This window comes from Dufourea novaeangliae, unplaced genomic scaffold (genome assembly GCF_001272555.1).
Source record: "Dufourea novaeangliae isolate 0120121106 unplaced genomic scaffold, ASM127255v1 scaffold8, whole genome shotgun sequence".
Taxonomy (NCBI): domain Eukaryota; kingdom Metazoa; phylum Arthropoda; class Insecta; order Hymenoptera; family Halictidae; genus Dufourea; species Dufourea novaeangliae.
This window is the reverse complement of record NW_015373923.1, coordinates 6,340,823-6,359,107: the sequence shown is the minus strand read 5'-3', so window position 1 is coordinate 6,359,107 and position 18,285 is coordinate 6,340,823. Positions and strand designations below refer to the sequence as shown.

Sequence of the window (18,285 nt, the reverse complement as noted above, 5' to 3'; positions counted from 1 at the left end):
ACCTTGTCGGGGGACACTGGCCCCCGCTTCGAGTTATCCGTAGACGCTTGCTGCGCCTTCGACAGCACACGTAAATCCCCCCTCGGTCGATAACTCACCGAGGGTGATTCTTATGTAACTATTACTGTGATTACACATTCGATCCCTTCGGAGAATATATTTACGATCCTCGTAAATCGATCAATAATTCCTAAGTTCTATTATCATGAATGTCACCTTGAAGATACTCGAATAATAATTAATTTGACAAATTGACAAATTAATCCCATTAGGAGTTTCTGGGATTTGTGACGACGCCATATTGGATTTCACTACTGGCGTCGTATGTTCTATCTAACAATATAGGGTATATTTCTTTATAATACTGCAACTGCATAAAACAATAATGATACTGAAGAAATCTATTATCAAATAATGAAATATTAAAATGTAGAATTTGGGAACTCTTAAAGTGGATTTGAGAAATTATTTAATAGGTTGTTTTAAGTTCCTAGGTGTCTTTTTGCTAACATATTATTTATTTATTTATTCTATCCACAGTATAATTGACATTGTAGTCGAAAGTGTATTCCTATAGATTTAATCCAAGTTTTCAGTTTCTTGATTATGGTTTCTCTTTTATTTGGAAGAATTTTAAGATTATTACGAAGCTTGTATGTTTTTATTGCAGATATTTTACTACTCTAACTACTAATAGTCTTATTCATCTGTGGTAATATATTTTTATTCCTAGTAATACTATCTAATTCCACATAGTCATTATTAAAATCTTTATAACGATAAATTATAACTTCCAAAGTAACAGATTATTTAAATACTATGTTAACTTTCATTTTTTTGTAATAACTCTATCGTTCGGTACATAAAAATCCAACACAATTACGTGACAAAGTTCGTTCTACAGTAGTCGTACTTCCATTATTACGTCCCTAAATTGAATCTTCGCCAAAGCAAAATAAGACATTCTACAGAGTGTTTGCAAACACAATCAGAGTCCTTTGCGCTCTTCGAACAGGGTTGTGCGATGCGGTTCATTATCGAGCGCGTAGTGCTTCGGTATCGTTTACGAGCAGATAATAAAAAGCAACCCTGACGCAACCGGTTTCCGATGTCGGAGACAGAGCAATGATCGAACGGTGGTGGCGGCGGCAAAGTGAAATTTCTGAGTAAATTTCACCCGCAATAAAGCCTATAGATATGTGCACGAGTTAACCCTTTCCTTCCCACTGTTGTCATATGGGGACATATTCTAAATTATGAAATAAAATATTAGTGTCATATAGTTTTTTATATCTGTAAGTAACCAGGGGGGGGGGTGATTCTACATGAAAAAATGAATCGAAAATATGGAATACATTTTGTTATTTGAGGTTTTGTTTTCGAGAAAATCGGCTTTGAAAATTAATCTGAAACGCATGTATTCGTCATAGTAGTAAGTAGAATAGGAATGCACTGAACAGACGCGCTAGCCAAGTCCTATTCAATTCCACGCGTAGCCAACAGATCTTCAAAGTAGATTGTCTCGAAAACGTAGTCTCAAATGAAAAAACTTTATTTTATATTTTCGACTTAATTTTGCAGGTAAGACACTCTGTATAATAGTTTGTTCTGTTGTTAGTTATTTCTAAATATTAACTTTTGTATACAATTTCCATTTCAATTTTCGAGCGATAAATTATAAAAAGTATGAAATGTTTTAATGAAAATCAAAAAAACTTTTGAATATCAATGAATTGAAATAAATTCTGTGGCAAAATTGTGTTCTGTAACTGAAATAAATTCTGTGGCAAAATTGTGTTGTGTAGTAACAGTTTATTTGATAAAAAAATATTTCGAACAAAAGTTAGTCAGTATTCAGTTGACAACAAATTCCAATAGTAAATATTCATAAAGAAACTTTCGATTCGATAAATAAACAAGACCTTCTCAATATTTTTATGACAGAACTATACATTTTTATATGCACCAACCGATGAATTTCTGTATTCTCTTTAAAAAAGTATTATGTTACTTAGGTCGAAAATCGATGAGTTCAGAAGTTATGAATTTTTTCCCCGAACGCCCATACACTCGCCGCACTGTGGGGCGGTTCGACGTTCGGTCGTCGAACCTCCGTCGCGTCTGCAAACATTGAGCAACCAAAACAAACATTAAAAATTCACTTCGAAATGTATCCTGTTCGAAGCCCAAAACACCGTTTCGAGGACGCGCATGAATAACCTCTGGTCACCCATAAATCTTTCCCCGTATTTAAGTTGGATTCTGGACAAGGAACTAAGCAAGTTCGAATTGGAACGAGTGTCTCGTACGACGGGGGTCACGGGTTAGAAGGAAAAAAATAAAAAACGAAATGAATTTCTATTTCTGTGGATTACAATCGCGATCCCTTGATCTTTCGCCGGTGACATCGGTTCGCAATTAAGCGCCCGAAGATGGCGACGTCAAACGTTCGGAGCCGTGTACGTTACCAAAACCGTGGGCCAAACAATGAACCGCAGGTGGAGTTTTTTCGGGGAACCCAGATTATCAACGATCTGAACGATCCCTTCCACAAATAGCCTCGCGAATATTTTTGGAACGGTCCGGTTTGACCGCTCGGATGACAGTCCCTATATCGATTATCAAGTGTGTACAGGGAGCTTCTGTGGATTCTTTGGAACTTGATTTTCAATTAAGTCAGGTGAATTGTTATAGTATAATTGAGTGGTTCCTTTTGGGAAATGTTATAATAATCAAGAATTAATTTGTGGGAAGAAGACGTACAAGGAGTCCTTTATGTACAAGAAAATATTTCAAGTTTTTTTAATAATTATTCGTTTGTCTATATTGTTTTCTAGTAATCTACATTTTGTCACACTATTCTTAATTGCTCTATCTCCACTAGTTTCTAAACTAGGAAAATTGAATTTAAAGTTTACTAAGTTTAAAGGGGATTGTAATTATTCAAATTTGTTAGATTGTTTGTAAATGATTAATACATTCCCGAAATTTCTCACAATCATGTATTATAAACGTTGTAGCGGAATTATTGATACAAGTTATTCAAATGAAACGTCATCCACAGCCCATAAACCATGCCAAAGATGCTAATTGCGATTGAGGATCCTCCGATGCAGAATTATTAATGGCCTGCCAGATGTAAACACGAACGGAGCAAATAAAAATGTGAGGCTAAACCGCGTTTATTCCCCTCGCCCTTTAAGGGGCAAGTTCATTGAACCAGAGAACGTGAACCTTATGTCCATCTCAAGGACTGGGATCTACCTTTCGTTCTTTCTTTTCTCCTAAAAGGGGTATTTGTAATGTTTCGCTCCCAAAGAAAATATGAATAGTTGAACAATGTATATATTATATTTACAACAATTATATATTCTTTGAAAATTCATGGTATTCATCTTTTTAATATGTTTATTATTAATGTCGTGAAAATCGTGTTAATTCTGAAGGTAGCGCCAAGTGGTAACTCACCATTCAGTGGTCAGACATGGCTGACTATGACGCTTGATCTACTTCTACGCCGGTAGAGTATGTAGTACACTGATTCTTACTGTTTTTGTAATTGGAAGTCTTATAAACAGCAATTATAACACTGTTTAAAATTCAACGTGCCCAAAACTGTATTTATTTTTGTATATGAAATAATATTTTTTTATTCAAAGTTTGGTATCACACTTGTTTTTGATTTGCAGAAAATTAACTTTAATAACCGCTCAAAGTGATGTCCATCAACTTCGATCCAATTTTGCACTAATCCTTCTATCACAGTTATTTTATTACTTGAATCTACTCTCATACATTTGTGAAATTTTCGTACTCAAAGTCACATGAAGGTCACACTATTATAGGTCACTGGATTGGTCTTGACCACAACTATTACGTCACGCTGATAAAAATATATAGTCCCATTTACAAAAACTTCGATGTCCTTAAAATTTCGAAAAGTATAATCTCGAGAAATTTTTTTCTTATTTCCCTACATTTACACTTATATCTGACAAATAATATACATTAAAATTATATCTAACAAAATTGAAGAATACAAATAATGGAATCTTCTATCCCTAACAGTATCGATATATAAAAATAACCAACACTACAAAAGAACCACGAATAACATAAAACCTCGATCCTCGTCAATACGGAAGAAAACAACCAACAAGAAGTTCCATTCCCAATAACATCGAAGAACACGAATAGAGAAGCTTCGTGGAAGACCACGTAATTTCCCCTCTCGGAACAGAAATTCCAATAAGTTATCCACGCCCATCCGTACACGCACGAATCCTACGGTTCCCCCATAAAAAAAAAAAAAAAAAAAAAAAAAAAAAAAAAAAAAAAAAAAAAAAAAAAAAAAAAAAAAAAAAAAAAAAAAAAAAAAAAAAAAAAAAAAAAAAAAAAACAGAAACAAGGAGGTGAAAAGTGTTCGGTCCCCATATAGGGCTCGTCGCGGCAATGACGAAGAAATTCCATTCATCGTGGAGACAGAAGGAAATGCATACGTACCACGGCTGGTGTTCGTGACGGTGCGCGCGAGGATCACTGCGGTCTGGCAAGTTCACGGCCGTCCCTTACGTGCAGCCTTCTGTCTCCCCGGCCTCTTCCAAGGCCAAGTCGATGGATCGTACTCTCTATGCAAATGCCATTCGACACGGCGCCCCGCATTCATTGCTGTCGATCCGTTGTATTCGTGATGGCGACAAATCAAAATCGAGCCGGTTCCGTCATCGTCTTGCATAATCATCGATCGCGAAATTCTGGCCCTCCACGGTCTGGTAAAACCATCCAAACAGTTTTCGATCACGAGCGAATTATATATGCATGATACTTATCGGATAACAGTCCACTGTCGTCCGTTATCGAACGGATATAAATTGGACACGGATCTTTCGGTTCGAATGAGAAATTGTGTACCGGTTCGAGAATGATATTCTTCTTGGAAGACACAGAGGAGAAAAGGCAGACGGTTTTGAAATCAGAACGATGTTGTTGTTTGATGACCAGTTGACAGCCCGGTTGGGTGCCGTTACGGGACCACATTTGACCATTACTTCGCGGTCGATTCGTCGGGATTTGCTAAAACGGTAAACGCAAATTAATTCGACCTATCTCGTGTTAGACGGGTGTGGTTATGATTTGTAGTCGAAATCTGTACCGTTCGTCCATTTTAATAATTCTTCTTTCGTACCGCTATAGTCGTAGGTATGACAACAGTAAATCGTGCTTCCGTGATGGGACATGTATACTATCGCTTGTAAGTGTTAGAACACCTGGTCTGTATCTGAGTTGGGCAAAATGTAATCTAATTACAAAACCCAAATCACAATTACAATGTAATTGCGAGACAATTATAATTATTTTAATAATTACAATGTATTTGTAAAATTACAATGCAATTGCATTGTAATTGCGATTTAGATTTTGTAATTAGATTACATATTGCCCAACTCTGGTCTGTATAAAGAAAATATGTTAGTTTCCATTCCCCCCCCCCTCCATTGGGCGATGAAAACAAACCCAGACAGACGGAAGCGGTAGATAGGGTAAACGCACCAATGAATGAACAGTATAATTTTGTACCTATTATAGTCGAATTTTAAATGACAATAATATTCATAAATATTCGGTTCATGAAAATTAGATTTTTTATTAGTATAGATTTCAATTTGAAGAATCACAAAAATGAAATTAATTTGATTAGAAAGAAAGGGTGTAGATTTCACCAGTGAACGAACAATATTAAGTAAATGAACATTTCTAACCAATGCACTATAGGCCAGAAACGACAATTCCACGACAAAAATCGACATCTCCTTCCTGGTTGTTGGAAATAGTATACTGTGGCATGAAATGAGATTTAAAGAAACAGATTTAAAAATTTTAAAATGCTTTTTTTTAATAAAATATTGCTTTTTTAGGGATAAGTATAAAGGATACTTTTTTATGAGCTTCTTTTTGCTGCGTATCTATCATAAATAATGGATTAAAAGTGATATACAACACTCTTCATCGATTTACCGCTAATTTTAATGTTCGATCCTATAAGGATAGTATCCTGCAAAACGTCGCCTACAACGTGCTACGATACAGTAATCGTACAGCCATAAAACTGTCATAAAGGAATTCCAATTCTTCGAAATCGGTAAATTTTAAATTTTCTAACGAAGCTTTGTTGTGCCGAGGGAATAAACTCATTAAAACCAGCGGATATATCGATGCGATAATATTATATTAAGGACCCAAATCTCAGTCATGGTAAGTCCGATTTAAAAACTCCTTTTGGGCTTAAATACAGTGAACAATATACTACTTAAACCCACTCATTAAGCCATGATATTTCGAAAAACATTTTCCGATTTTTGTCGCGGTATTTTCATTCCTGACTCATAGTGCAATGGCGCGAAAATTGTTTGAATATGAAATCAAGGGTTTGAAAAAAAAATCAACATTTAATCCTTTGCTTATTTTAACCCCTTAAAGATCATAACCGTGTTTACACGTTCTCAAATACGGATGTGAGATTACGAAATTTTTAAAGGGACGATATTTTCTAAAATACCACTTTTTGAAAAACTTTTATCGTGGTATCTTAATGGGCATAATAACCTTTCACTAAATCCAAAACAAAAATTCGGAGATTTTTGACTGATTTTTGCAAAATAATTAATTCCTTCACCCCTTGCCTTACAATTTTTTCGATTACAGTCTCCAAAATTACTTTATCGTCAATAATTTCCAAGGAGTAAAAGAAATTCTGTATTTATTGCAAGTGTGTTAACTCGAGAAGTTAAATATTATATACTAATCAAATAGTATCTCACTAAACACTCAGGTTTGTTAAACGTATTTTGAACTCATCAACACGAGTCTGACACGATGTAACAAGGCAAGGGGTTAAGGGGTTAATTAACTTAACTTACTCGTTTATATATAAATATAATATTCATTCACTGGTATGTGTACGTTTTCTGGTGCATCCATCCCGGGCGTGGTCGCACCATCCTCGATCTCCCGAATCGCGCCTTCCGCCCACCCTTTTCTCTCGCGGTCAAACCGAAATCGCGCCTCGAGGTGCACGACGACCGCTAAAAGAGCAATAGGAGAACCACCGCGACGGTCTGTCGATGACTCGGCGTGTCGAACCTGCTAGGGGCAAAGAACAGCGGGGGGCCGTCCGAGAGGGGAGGACGGAGAGCCCGTTATAAGCTCGAGCACCGGCTATTCAGCAGCTTAGCAACTTAGTCCCGGTCCCAGGATCCCTACTGGTAACACCGGCGGCCCGGGAGCCCCTCTTGACATTTCGTGCTCTACCAGAGTTCACCGGTGATTCTGTTTCCCTTGGTTACCGCGAACGTATATACACGAACGTCGTCCACGATGCCAGTGTTCTTCGTGCAAACGCTCTTTGTCGCGATCCTGATGACCACGGTGGTCATAGGTCACGCCGAGCCCGCGGGCAAATCGACGATCTTCAGGTCCACGTTGGATGAGCTCGGTCAGGAAGACGAGGACAATAACGCGGTGGTCGTTGAAGGTGAGTCGTGTGTACCCGTGAAACCTCCAGCTGATTTAACAGTTTAAGCTAGTGTACAGTATATCATCGATTAGTGTTCGAAGGCTCCTCCGCACTTAACATTAAATATTTTATAAACGGTCATATGCGGTTGAAACAAATATCATTGGCTTCAGAAGTTCTATCACTGAACTAATTCTTATTAAGAAGTCAGTGTTACACCTGAAGACCTGTCCTTGTCAGGAACCTTCGAACACTCATCGAGGATTTACTGTATACAAATCGTCTTTGAAATGCTGTTCATATGATATCTCCTCGGCCATCAGAGACACCGTCGTACCGAAAAGATTAAATCCTCCATTAATCTTCAAGTGTAATTTCTGGTGTACTAATTCCTTGCTCCATTGACTTCTGGAAAGTTATTAAATTATTTTTAACTATTCTCCAGGTAATATTAAACTTTTCTGTCTTACGTGTGAATGATCGAAGGTGAGCATCGACAATGTGATCGATCTATCTTCGCGCGTTCCATACACGGCGAACGGAAGTCTTCGAACCGCAGCGTCACACGTGTGTGTTTGTGATCCCCGGAGGTCAGCGAACTCGCTGTCGATCCGGATGGAATTCTATTGTAATATCTCTCCTCGTCCGAATTAAATTAAAAGATGAAGGATTAGAACGGCATGGGTCGGAGCCCGATGGTCCTCCGCCAATGGCTACGAAAGTGTGTCATTTTCCTGGTCCTTTGCAATTAAAATTCTCTGCAACAGTAGGACTGTATCAGAATGTGTCCCGTCGAACATGAGAGGAATACGATTCGCGATGGAACAAATGTACATGTCTTGTACGCAGTTCGAAGCTGCACACGATTCAATGGTAATTTTTACGGTGAGGCGAGGTCCGAGGTGAATAGGCGCGAATCGAGAACAATTTGAAATACTTTTGCGTAAAAGTCATCTCGGTTCATGAGTTTCTTCTCCGATGGATGTAACCGAAAGTTGAAAAGCCCTCTGTGGCGCCGATAACACAGTCTTCTTGACAAATGTGTCACGCTGGTACAAAGGCGTTACGTAGCTTGGACAATCTGCATTCATTACAACGGTAGACGATGTGTCATTCACTGTCGGACATCGTTAATGCACGCACGTGTGTACACCTGTGTACGTGTCGAAGAAGGTACCCCTGGTCTAAGAATTACTCGATAAATATACGATAATGTGTCCGCAGGGCCAGATCTATGGAGGCGCATGCAGGGCAACTGTGTCGTGTAGTCATCATGGTAGTAAGTAGAAACGGAATGCAAAGAACAGACGCGCTAACCAAGTCCCATTCAATTGCTCGCGTAGCCAACAGATATTTAAAGTCGATTTTCTCGAAAACGGAGTTATAAAATAATTTTTTATTATCATAAAAAAAAATTTTATTCCACATATTCAACTTATATTTTTATTTAGAATCACCCCATTTCCGGTTGTATCACCAGTTACCGATCACCCTGTATATAAATGTTTATTAATAAATTATCATTTTATTATACACAGCCATCAGTGATTTCGACGCTCGATTCGACACGAGAGACGGCCGCGGCATCCTATGGAACGGGATCTCGAATCGCGACTCCTGTCTGACATCGAAAGGCGAAATCGGCCGTTGCACCGGCTTCAAGGAATGTTACCCTTACTTCAAAATCCCTGATCTGAGCCCTCTCGACGGCTGGGTGCTTGGCGTTTACGACACCTGTAGCTACATTCGCGAAAATGGTCAAACGAATTTCGGAATCTGTTGCTCGAATCTACTACCGGTTGTTACATCACCGTCGGACAACAAGGACGAGGACCCAATCGATCCGATCATAGAAGACCCCCAGGTGAACGAACGTTTCAATTTCATAAGAACCATCAAAAGTAACCTAACCCCAATACTACACCATCCCACGATAAAATTTACTAATACCAGTTGCCCGCAAACCATTGGTTCGCAATCGATTAAACGACTCGCTAGAACGAAGTTCCCAATCGTTCATAGAGTTCGATTGGTTACCAGGAACTCGTAAAAATAATACGTGATCCGAATCGAAAACGTTAGATCTACAGTAGAAAGTCGTGGCCCGATCTCTCTCTCTATCGGTCAACGCTCGATTTCGCAAAACGAACTTTTACGACTCGGGTTAAGTACTACAATGCCCGACTCTAGTGCTTTCCCTTTCATCTGTGAAATCTTTATTCCAGCTCCATCTTCTTATTCCCATAACGCTGACCTATGTATGCTGCTTTAATACATTTCCAGCCGACTAATGAAAAGTATAACGAACCGCCCACCATCAAACCAAGGCCACAACAACCCGGTGGCTGGCCACCGCCGATCCCAACGCATCCACCTGATCACACGTTGCCACCGTTGCCCACCCATCCGCCGTACCTCGAGTTACCGACGATCTCCACGGTGAAACCAGTTTCCAGCTCGAAAAAACCAGGCCTTGGCACCACCTGGCCGACGAAGAAACCCGCCTGGTGGCCAGGCGCGCCGACCACCACCGGGAGACCGTCGACGTCGTCGTCGTCTAGTGTCATCCCGGTCGCGGACACATCCCAATGCGGGGCGAAGAACGGTATTCAGGATCAGGAACGCATCGTTGGCGGCCAGAATGCCGACCCAGGCGAGTGGCCTTGGATCGCGGCCCTCTTCAACGCTGGCAGACAGTTCTGCGGCGGTTCGCTCATCGACGATAAACACATTCTCACCGCGGCTCATTGCGTTGCCAAGTAAGTCGTCGGAGGAAAAAGAACGGCGGGCGGCATCGCATGACAAAAGCCAGACCTGCGAGGAATTTCTGTGTTTCAGCCGGTCGATTGGGTTCGGCTCCGTTCGTTTAAGAATAGTTTCTAACTAAGCTAGTAGTAAACTTAGTACAGTGGACTCTTGATACATTGCAGCTTGCTATATTGCCGCGGGAGGCACTTCCCCTGTACACCCACGTGCAAACTCGGGTTCCGTTAGGGAAAAAGTAGCGTACTTGAAGGGTCACATACCACTTGGTAAATGTTAAACAAGTACTGAAATAAATGCTAAATTAAATGTCAGTAACTTCCGAAACCAAGTGGTAGGAAGCCCTTTTCCTATGCCACTTTTCAATTCAAATATCGCAATTTGGATACAATCATTGCATTTACCGTGGGGTAACAGGTTGTAAGGAAAATGGACCAATTGCGAGTTTCCCATAAAATTAGTCGATTTCTTTTCCACACTGGTACCTGCGAATCAGTATAGATTTAATTAGGGATAAATAGATAAGATAAGTATAGATTTTACTTAGAATATTATATAATTTGGGGATTGTGCAGGTGTACCATGAAGCAACCATGTCGATTCCATTTCTGATTACCGTAAAAATGCTTCACCTTCTCGTTAACTGGACTCGAATGTTCTCAGCATGAATCCTTGGGACGTGGCAAGACTAACGGTCCGACTTGGTGACCATAACATCAAGACCAACACGGAGGTCAGACACATCGAGCGGCGAGTGAAACGTGTAGTCAGACACAGAGGCTTCAATCTACGCACCCTGTACAACGATGTCGCGCTTCTCACTCTCAGCGAACCTGTCCCGTTCACGGAACAAGTACGACCAATTTGCCTGCCAAGCGGTTCACAGCTGTACTCTGGAAAGACGGCTACAGTTATCGGCTGGGGTTCCTTGAGAGAAAGTAAGAGCAGAAATGTTTAAACTGTAGCGATGTTGCTAATTCGCTAGATCCAGCCATGAACTTCATGACTAGACAAATGGTATAAATCATAGGTTCCCAAAGTGGGTGCTACCGCCCACCGGTGGGCACTGGCGAGATCTAGGGAGGCGTTTTAGTTATTTTCATGTCTTTATTTTCAGTCTAACTTTTTAAGATTCAAAGATTAAGCGCACAACTAGACTTGGAAATTTTTATAACAGAGATAGTTTAACCGAAAGGGGCACTAACCAAAAAAAACTTTGTAAAAGGGGCAGTTAGTCGAAAAAGTTTGGGAAGCTATGGTATATATGATGGTGTAATGAGAATGGTAGTATAATATGTTTGATTCGTCTAGGTGGACCGCAACCAGCAGTCCTTCAAGAGGTCTCGATACCAATTTGGTCGAACAATGAGTGTAAAGTGAAGTATGGCGCGGCAGCACCTGGTGGTATTGTGGACAGCTTCTTATGCGCAGGAAAAGCTGCGAAGGACTCTTGTTCAGTGTGTATTTCGGTCTTCTTTCTTGCCTGTATTCCTCTGAATCTCTTGCTGAAGTAATGTCTATTACAGGGTGATAGCGGTGGTCCCTTGATGGTCAACGACGGACGTTGGACCCAAGTGGGTGTCGTCAGCTGGGGCATCGGATGCGGGAAAGGTCAATATCCAGGTGTCTACACGAGAGTAACGCATTTCCTGCCCTGGATCACTAAGAACCTGAAGTAAAAATACGGCAGGGAATATTCTGCTCTTGCTTAATGTAGTATTTCGCTCGTTATCATCCTCATCATCATCATCCAAGCACACGATACATTATCATATAGGATAAATAAGATGTTTTGTAGACACACGAACCTAACAGGCTTCTTCATATCATTCGTCGAGAAAACCCATCAACGCTGCCACATACTTGTTTTATGCCGACCATAATCATGATCGAACAGAAACGTATAGTTAAATCCACGAATCTTCACTTACGATTAAGTAAAACACACAGAAATTATAAGTCGTAATAAAATATTTTATAATATTACACATGTACAACTATATAAAAATAATAGTTTTACGATGTAACAATTCTTGCGTTAATGGTGTTTTATTCCCGTCACAGAGCAGGCAGTGTATATAAACGGCTTTCCCCTGAATCACGTATCGCAGTTGCTCACGTCCAGATGCTGCATAATGTTCCGTGCTGAAAATAAGAAATAGATTTTGGTAAATACATGACTTGTTCTCTCGATACATCATTCGGGCACCGACTGAAAAAAAAATATGATAGGTTGCCGCTTATTTCACTGAGTGCACTTACCTTGAAAATAGCATGTATCATAATTGTCGTCAGGTTGAGGAACAAATGGTGGGACCGCCTTTATCGGTTCACTCCAAGGGAAGTCGTGGAAGAGATTCATAGTCCGCACTTTCTTCGCCGAGGGGCGTTCTTGCTGGTCTAACGTCAGAAGAGCATCAATGGCTTCCGTGGCCGCGGACGACAGCGCCTCTTCGTCCTCCGGCCACGGAACATCTCTAGCTAAAATATTGGCGAACACAGCTTGCGGTGTTTCATCATTAAATGGCGGAAGACCGGTGCAAAATTCAAATAGACAGACACCCAACGCCCACCAATCTACCGCCGGTCCGTGGCCTTGTTTCAGAAGTAACTCTGGAGCTAGATAATCAGGTGTTCCAAGGATACGATCGTCTGATCTATTGACAGCAGCCTGACCACCTCTTCTGACAGACTTTGGTGTTCTGTAAGGTGTGTAGCAGGTGCTCGATGTTGCGGGAGTCTTAATAGGTGATATACCCTGAGGAGAACGGTGCTCCACCGACGTGTCTATTGACATATCAGGAGCCAGGTGTGATGCCATAGGCGGTGGAAGTTGGAATCTTGTAGCTTTGATCAGGGGTACTGTTTCAGCACCACCTTTCTCCTCCTCCTCTTCGCTGTGACATCTCTGCATAGTCCTTTCTTTTTGTTTCATGGACGACACTGGTGTACTAAAGGCAACCCTCCCGCCTGATCCACCTTCCTGTCCTCCATTTACACGATTAACATTGTTTGATTGCTTCATCGATTCAGGAACAGTGGAATTTATAGGACTTCTGGAAAATATACAACCACGATTCTTTCTTTTCGGCGTTTTGTCTACTTCCAAATCCATAGCGTTTATCTCGCACGTAAGACCGGTTGCGCCCCCCGTTGTGGTCCTCTTCCTCTTTGCACCCCTCGTAAGCGTGCTTACGCATGTACTCAATGGGCTAGTATGGAAAAGAGTCTGTTGGGACTGCTCTGCTTCTAGTGTCGACTCATCTTCGTCATCCACATCTTGATTTAATTGACTATTAATGCGAATAGAAGATGCTTCGCACGTATGATAACTCCCGGAGCTACTCTCTTGTTCACCGTCTGCGGTTTCAGCTATGATTTTCTCTCCGAAACGTTCCCCGAACCGAAGATCCTCAGCGGATTGAAATGGAGTGATACCAGATACCCGAGAATAGTCTCCGGATGCAACGGAAGAAACGACTGAGTTAGGCGACGATTGGATTTTAGTACAATTCCGTTGCAACGCGGCAAGCAAGTTAACGCCGGGCGTACTTCTATCGCTCAAATTAGATTCGCTAGTAGATCGGTGTCCAGAACCAAAGGACAAGTGCGACGTCAACGATAAGAGCTGTCCAGGAGTTCTAGCACAGAGGCTGGGTGTACAATTCATTAAATCTGATATTTCAAGATCTCTATGTAAGGATATTTTACTGAGTCCAAAATCCGTCAGCTTGACGTGTCCCTCTCGTGACAAAAGCATATTATCTGGCTTTAAATCTCTATGTACAATCCCATGGGAGTGAAGATAGTCCAATGCAAGACACACTTCTGCAGTATAAAAAGCTGCCATGGACTCTTCCATATACCCATACACTCCCAGTAAGCTCTTAAGATCTCCACCCACCATGTACTCCATCACTAAATAGACACTGCTCACAGACTGCAGTGAATAAAATAATTGTACGCAATAAGGACTACGAGTTAAGGCCAATGCATTTCGCTCAATTATTACTTGAGAAGCCATGTTCTTGTTTATCATTTCATTCTTCTTCATTACTTTAATCGCATACACTTTCTCAGAATTAGACTTCTTGTAACCAAGGAACACTTTGCCAAATGCTCCACGACTTATAGGTTTCACAATTTTGAAATCCTGAATTTCTGGTACCTGAAAATTCAATGTAAAATGATTAAATCAGTGTTTTAATTGTAAAAAAGATGAAGAATAAACATTAAGAAGTGTTGAAATATACCTACAGTAATCAAAACAATGCAACTCAATGTAAGAGACATAATCAAGTCTTGCGATCAAGTACTCAGAATAATGAATTCATTGAGGATGTATGAACGTCAACAAGATGTTATGAGATAATTCAGGTATAATGTTTCCTTCTTTCTTACCTTTGCCGCAGGGTTAACAATTTTAGAAATGGTATTGAAGATAGAGTTGTCGATTTGTCTACTCGCCGATGTCTGTTCCGGTGTACATTCCCCATACGGAATCTCCTGTTCATTCTCAGTGTCATTGCCGTTCCCGCACTGTTTCTCATCATCTGTCTCGATGATTTGATCATTACCGTCTAAACGTGAATTTGGCGAGTCAATCGCCGCCTCTTCCATTTAAATAGGTAACCTAGCCGGGACTAAGCCGCAAACCTACGTAACGGAACGTCAAATACTGATGTTTCTACTCATAGAATAATACTGCGACTCGAGAAACGCGAGGTTTTATTCATCGTTCTTTCATATTGCGTATGTTTTCCCCGCACCTTAGATAAATATACTTTAACGGCTATCTGACATTTTTGAAAATCAACATGTTGATCATGTGACCCATGTGACAACCTCGTTGCAACTTCATAACGCTCAGGTAATCACGACTACCACACCTAGGTAATCACACCTTTTCTCTATATACGTGTAACTTCCCTATCATGTTACAATAACTGATTAATTTAAATTCTTCTTAATCCATCAAAATTTCTTAGACTTTTGCACTGGTAATGATACTAATTTAGAAACGATATCAATGTGAATATTATGATAGAAATTGTCATAAAAAACAAATGCACGGTGCTTTTTCATTATATACATTCTAAGTGAAACGTAATTAATAAGAACGAAAATTTCCAGTGGTGTACTTAAATAGCAATACTTTTATCCCGCCTTTGAATTTTTTTAATACTCGCAGGAGCTCGGCAACTGCAAGCAACTGTATGCAACAATCGTTGATCGCCGCATGTCGTACGAAGTATTTATTTAAATGCGAGCTTATCACAACAGTAGAATTCGATTTTGTTAAAGTTCATATCGTCTTTCGTTCTCTGTCGGTCCCATTTGAAGCGTCACACATTTCAAACGTTACATCCTCGTAACCCCATTATGTCTGGTAAAGTAGTAAAAAGAGCTCCTAAGAAAAAAGGTGCGAACGCCTACAAATTACCCGATCCAATATCACCCGGCGAGATACTAACAGACATGACGAAGAAGCAGTGGATTCTTGGCAAGTCGATTGGTGTTGGAGGATTTGGCGAAATTTATTCTGGTACAGATTCTTCGTGCCTTTTAAAATCATACTCTATCGTAAACAATGCTTTATTTTCGTTCTTTTTAAAAATGACATACAATTCGTTATACTAAATTAATTACAATGGTAATTGCAGCTGCTCCTTATGTCGGGAAATCTCCAAAAGATTATCACAATGTCATCAAAATTGTAAGTATTCAATTCCTCTATTATATGCCCTTGATTGTTTAAAGTAATGCTATATACATATATATATATATATTTCTTGGGAATTGGAAATTGTAGGAACCACATGGAAATGGACCATTGTTTGTAGAAATGCATTTTTATATGAGGAATGCCAAACCAGATGAAAGTAAGTCACTTACATATAGGATGATTTTGAATGGATAATACATTTGAATAGGAGATAATTTTATAAATGAGAATTAGACTCTAAATTTCATTCGTGTATAGCATACACAAAGATGTACATTTCAGTTCAGTGATTTTTAATGCAAAGATAATAAGTAAAAGACTAAAGTTCATTTGTACAATAATTCCTACAAGGTTGTATTACCCATCTTGAAATGTTATTTTCATTTCCTTGAGTAAATATTTATGCGAATACTGTGTTTTAAGTTGATAATTGGAGGAAAAAAAAGAAGCTTCCTGTGCTTGGTATGCCTTGTTATATTGGCTCTGGCAGTCATGAATACAAAAATACTAAATACAGATTTGTAGTAATGGATCGATATGGCATGGACTTATGGAAACTGTTTGAAGAAAATAATAGACGATTTCCAGAACACACAGTATATAAAGTAGCTTTACAAATAGTAAGAAGCAATGCAAAAGCTATTTCTATTATTCTTATACACAATATTATACTGATATTTAATATGTATGATTCTAAAAAAATATTATGCTTATGTTTCTAGGTAAATGTATTAGAATACATCCACTTTAAAACGTATGTACATGCAGATATAAAAGGAGCAAATTTATTGTTAGACTTGAAATGTCCAGATCAAGTATATTTAGTAGATTTTGGATTAGCATCTCATTGTACAACAAAAAATGAATATAAATTAGATCCGAAGAAAGCCCATAATGGAACCATTGAATATACTAGCAGAGATGCCCACATGGGAGGTAACTATAATCTTTATATGGAAATTTTCAATACATCATATGTGTTTCTAAATGTTAGAGTAACATTATGTATCTTTTAATTTTAGTGCCAACAATGCGTGGTGATTTCGAAATTTTGGGCTACAATATAATTCAATGGTTATGTGGTTCACTCTTATGGGAAAAAGACTTAACAAATCCAGCCACGGTACAAACACAAAAAGAAAAAGCATTTGAGAATATTCCAGAGTTTTTAAATAAGTCTTTTCAAGGATCGATTCCGAGTCCTGTACTTAAATATATGAGTCAGTTAGCAAGTATGAAGTTCAATGATACACCGGATTATGAAAAATTTAAGAAAATACTAGCGGACGGCTTAAAGCAGCTGTCGCATAAGCCGGAGGGGAAGTTGGAATTTAAAAGTGATGTTAATAATCATAAAGGACAGGTTCCGAAGTCCAGGACTCCGCAAAAGGTAAAGAAGACAACAGTAGATAAGAGTAGGAAAAGTCCACGTGTGAGAGCACTAAAGAAACTAAGTCCTGTAAGGAATCTTGATGATAGTACTGTAGGTATTGTAATGGATAAAAAGCGTGGTGGCGTGAGAGATATAAAACAAATATTAGACGATATTGAATCTGATGAAGAATATGATATAAAAATAGTTAAAAAAGTGAAAAAAGTTGACAATTCAGTTCCCGTAAATAAATCTGAACGTAAAACGACTGTGGTAAAAAGAAGGAAAAAAATTCAAGTGAACAACCGCAATGAGTCAATGTCAGATTCTGAAACAGAGGTAAAATATGCATGTAAAATAAGATAATAATAAAAAACATATATATTTATATTTTATGTATGTAATACATCTATACTTTATCTCTGCAGATTATGTCAAAAGGAACAAGATCACGTCCTAGCCCAGCCCGAAAGGCGACATCAAGAAATAAGAAAGTACATACAGAATCATTGACGGCCCCGGAGAATGCCTCTGATGATGATATGTTCTCTGTTTAATTTTCGTAAACGTAACCGATTTTGTTCCGAATGCGTTTTACGCATTAAACCGAATTTTTAGTCGACAGAATACTTGTACATTGATGTATTTATTTCGAAATTTGTAAAGCCGTGCTTTGTTAATACGTTAACTGTATAAAAGGAGTACTATTTGCAAGTACACTTTACCTTTCATGTAACTTGTACTGACAAAAATCAATATATATTTTGATACTTGTTCACGTTAAGAGACTTGTATAAAGTATGTAAAAAAAATTCGGAATTGCAGCCTGGAGTACTAACTATCAAACAGTATTAATTATCCAGAACTAAATGACGCACTATAAATCAAGTAGCGATAAATGAAAAAGAAACA

At 39.1% G+C, this 18,285-nt stretch overlaps 3 protein-coding genes across 3 annotated transcripts; 2 read left to right on the top strand and 1 right to left on the bottom strand.

Moving 5' to 3' along the window:
* Positions 1-7,374: 7,374 nt before the first annotated feature.
* LOC107194611 (proclotting enzyme-like) lies at positions 7,375-12,188 on the top strand. The gene is made up of 6 exons (XM_015584255.1): positions 7,375-7,531; positions 9,052-9,377; positions 9,797-10,272; positions 10,940-11,214; positions 11,588-11,733; positions 11,803-12,188. The coding sequence occupies exons 1-6, from the start codon at positions 7,375-7,377 to the stop codon at positions 11,953-11,955; spliced, it is 1,533 nt and encodes a 510-aa protein (XP_015439741.1). The 3' UTR covers positions 11,956-12,188.
* A 119-nt stretch (positions 12,189-12,307) lies between these two features.
* On the bottom strand, positions 12,308-15,008 carry LOC107194759 (serine/threonine-protein kinase greatwall). Its single transcript, XM_015584450.1, has 3 exons — positions 14,678-15,008; positions 12,539-14,444; positions 12,308-12,421 (listed from the first exon to the last, which is right to left on the bottom strand). The coding sequence occupies exons 1-3, from the start codon at positions 14,894-14,896 to the stop codon at positions 12,375-12,377; spliced, it is 2,172 nt and encodes a 723-aa protein (XP_015439936.1). The 5' UTR covers positions 14,897-15,008; the 3' UTR covers positions 12,308-12,374.
* A 478-nt stretch (positions 15,009-15,486) lies between these two features.
* Positions 15,487-18,243, top strand: LOC107194779 (serine/threonine-protein kinase VRK1-like). Its single transcript, XM_015584472.1, has 7 exons — positions 15,487-15,821; positions 15,940-15,992; positions 16,089-16,158; positions 16,425-16,621; positions 16,724-16,937; positions 17,024-17,712; positions 17,802-18,243. The coding sequence occupies exons 1-7, from the start codon at positions 15,659-15,661 to the stop codon at positions 17,928-17,930; spliced, it is 1,515 nt and encodes a 504-aa protein (XP_015439958.1). The 5' UTR covers positions 15,487-15,658; the 3' UTR covers positions 17,931-18,243.
* Positions 18,244-18,285: the final 42 nt, after the last annotated feature.